The following is a 2,571-nucleotide window of genomic DNA, read 5'->3' on the forward strand; positions in this document are numbered from 1 at the left end:
TACCAATCGTCGCCCGAGAGATGACAGTCGCATCGTATCTGCAGGGGTGGATTATAATGATCACCGAGAATACGTCGAAACACCAATCCACATGCAGAATGTAGTTGGTCCCAATGAACATCAAAACAACCCGCAGTGGACTGTGACTTGGGAGTGCTACGGTGTTACCGAGCAAACTTTGGAGCCTGAGAGTATGATGAGAAGGCACTATCCGAATTTTTTCGACGACTAGATGAGGAGAAATTAGGGTAGTTTTAAGGGTTAGTAAGGAGAATGTAATCTTGAACTATTGAGTAGAGTGACATAGTAGTCTGACTTTCTTTATTTGTTTATTGTTCTTTCTAGACAGTAATATTGTTTCCTTTTCGTCATGTTTTAAATTTTGTTTTTTTTTTCTAGTTGGTAGTAGGACCCATGTACTTCATTCCAGTATTATAAATAAATAAAAAATTGACTTTTGTCACATCGGTGTTGTTACATTCGTCGCTTTATAATGCTCACTAAGTATGAAAACAGAAAACCCCCTAACAAAAAAAAAATTCATATATATATATATATATATATATATATATATATATATTTATACATAGATGGTGGAAACACGACACGGGACCCACACGAACGATGGACAAAATGGCGGACCACAACCAAATGGGCAAGGAGGACAGCCAGACTTGATTCAACTGATGCAAGCATTTGTTGCTGCTACTGCTGCCAACCCTCAACAGCCACAACAACAACAACGTGGACCTCTAATCAGGAGTAGAGATCAACTTCTGGATGCATTCTGCAAACGTCGCCCTCCGATCTTTTATGGGGAAGCAAACCTTAGTGCTACAGAAGCATGGATCAAACAAATCTCCAAATACCTGGAAGTACTTAATGTGACCAATGCAGGTGATCGCATTGCCTTAGCAAAATTTCAGATGCAAGGGGAAGCAGATCATTGGTGGGATTTGATTAAGACCACTCATAATTTGACAACTATGACCTGGCGGATGTTTGAAAACCTTTTCCTTGAAAAATACTTCCCAGCAACTGTGAAGCAAGCCATGGCCCAGGAATTTATGGACTTGAAGCAGCGTACTCTGACAGTAACCCAATATGCTGCCCGTTTTGAAGAACTCGCACGTCATGCTACTACCATAGTACCCACCGATGAAGCAAAGGCAAGGAAGTTCGAATGGGGTCTGTCCCACTCTATTCGTACTAGTGTGGTTTCTCATGAGTACCCCACCTATGCATAGGTGGTGAGATGTGCACTTATGATGGAACGTGAGAAATCTGATTCAAAGTCAACATGGGAGGCGCAAAAGAAGAATGTTCCATCAGTTGGAGGACCAATCCGAACAAACCACAACAAGACTGTTGTTGCTCAAACACCTTATTACCAGAACAACCCTCGCCCTCTACAGCAAATCCCTCAAACCTGGAAAAACTCCAATTCTAACCCAAATCAAAGCCAAAACTCACTTCAGGCATCGTATAACCGCAGGTGTTTCAACTGCAACCAAGAAGGCCATTTTAGGAACAATTGCCCAAAGCTTGTGGGATCTGGAAATTTTGGGCAAGCAGCACAGCAGCAATTTCAGGCTCGGCCGTCAGGGTTTGGGAACTAGAATCCGGTTAATCCGAACCAACAGAAGATCGGATGGAATCAGCAACAATCTCATCCTTCTCAGAACAATGCAGGCGGACAGAACAAGCCAACAGGAGGCAGAGTCTTTGCTCTACAAGGCACTGAGCAAGATACTGAGGAGGAGTATAACTCGTCAGTGATTCAAGGTACTCTTATACTATATAGCACTTGTATTCAAGCATTATTCGATTCAGGAGCTTCGCACTCTTTCATATCTGCTGCATTTGTCTCTACTCTTGGACTAGAAACAGAACCTCTAGGGACGACGATGCATGTGACCTCACCATTAGGTGGTAAAATTTCTGTGGGGTTAATTTGTAAGGGGTGCGAATTAGAAGTATCTACCTTGAGATTAACTGTTGACCTACGAGTAATCGACATGACAGACTTTGATGTCATACTTGGAATGGATTGGTTATCCACGCATCGCGCTGTCATAGATTGCCATCGGAAAATGGTGACAGTGTGTTCACTAGACGGTACGTGTTTCAAATTTAAAGGGGATAAACAAGACCCCTCTGCTATAACCACACACCGATCGAGGTAGCATGATAAGCTTTCTGGCTGGCTAGCAAGCCTCAAGCTCGAGGAGACAAATCGTATGGAACTTGGTCTCCCTCACATTGTGTGTGAGTACGAGGACGTGTTTCCCGAGGAATTACCTGGACTACCGCCACATCGAGACTTGGATTTCACGATCGAGTTGCAACCAGGTACAGCACCAATATCCATGGCACCATATAGGATGGCACCAGCGGAACTACGAGAGTTGAAGACTCAGCTACAAGAATTGATGGACAAAGGTTTTATCCGACCCAGTACATCACCATGGGGAGCCCCTACTTTATTTGTCAAAAAGAAAGAAGGAACACTCAGACTCTGCATCGACTATCGCCAACTCAATAGAGTCACAATCAAGAATCGTTATCCCT

At 43.3% G+C, this 2,571-nt stretch overlaps 1 protein-coding gene across 1 annotated transcript; it reads left to right on the top strand.

The window, feature by feature from the left end:
• Nucleotides 1–590: 590 nt before the first annotated feature.
• Nucleotides 591–1,247, top strand: LOC131327664 (uncharacterized). The gene has a single exon (XM_058360809.1). The coding sequence runs from the start codon at nucleotides 591–593 to the stop codon at nucleotides 1,245–1,247; it is 657 nt and encodes a 218-aa protein (XP_058216792.1).
• The last annotated feature ends 1,324 nt before the right edge of the window (nucleotides 1,248–2,571 follow it).

Source organism: Rhododendron vialii, chromosome 5a (assembly GCF_030253575.1).
Source record: "Rhododendron vialii isolate Sample 1 chromosome 5a, ASM3025357v1".
NCBI classification, from domain to species: Eukaryota; Viridiplantae; Streptophyta; class Magnoliopsida; order Ericales; family Ericaceae; genus Rhododendron; species Rhododendron vialii.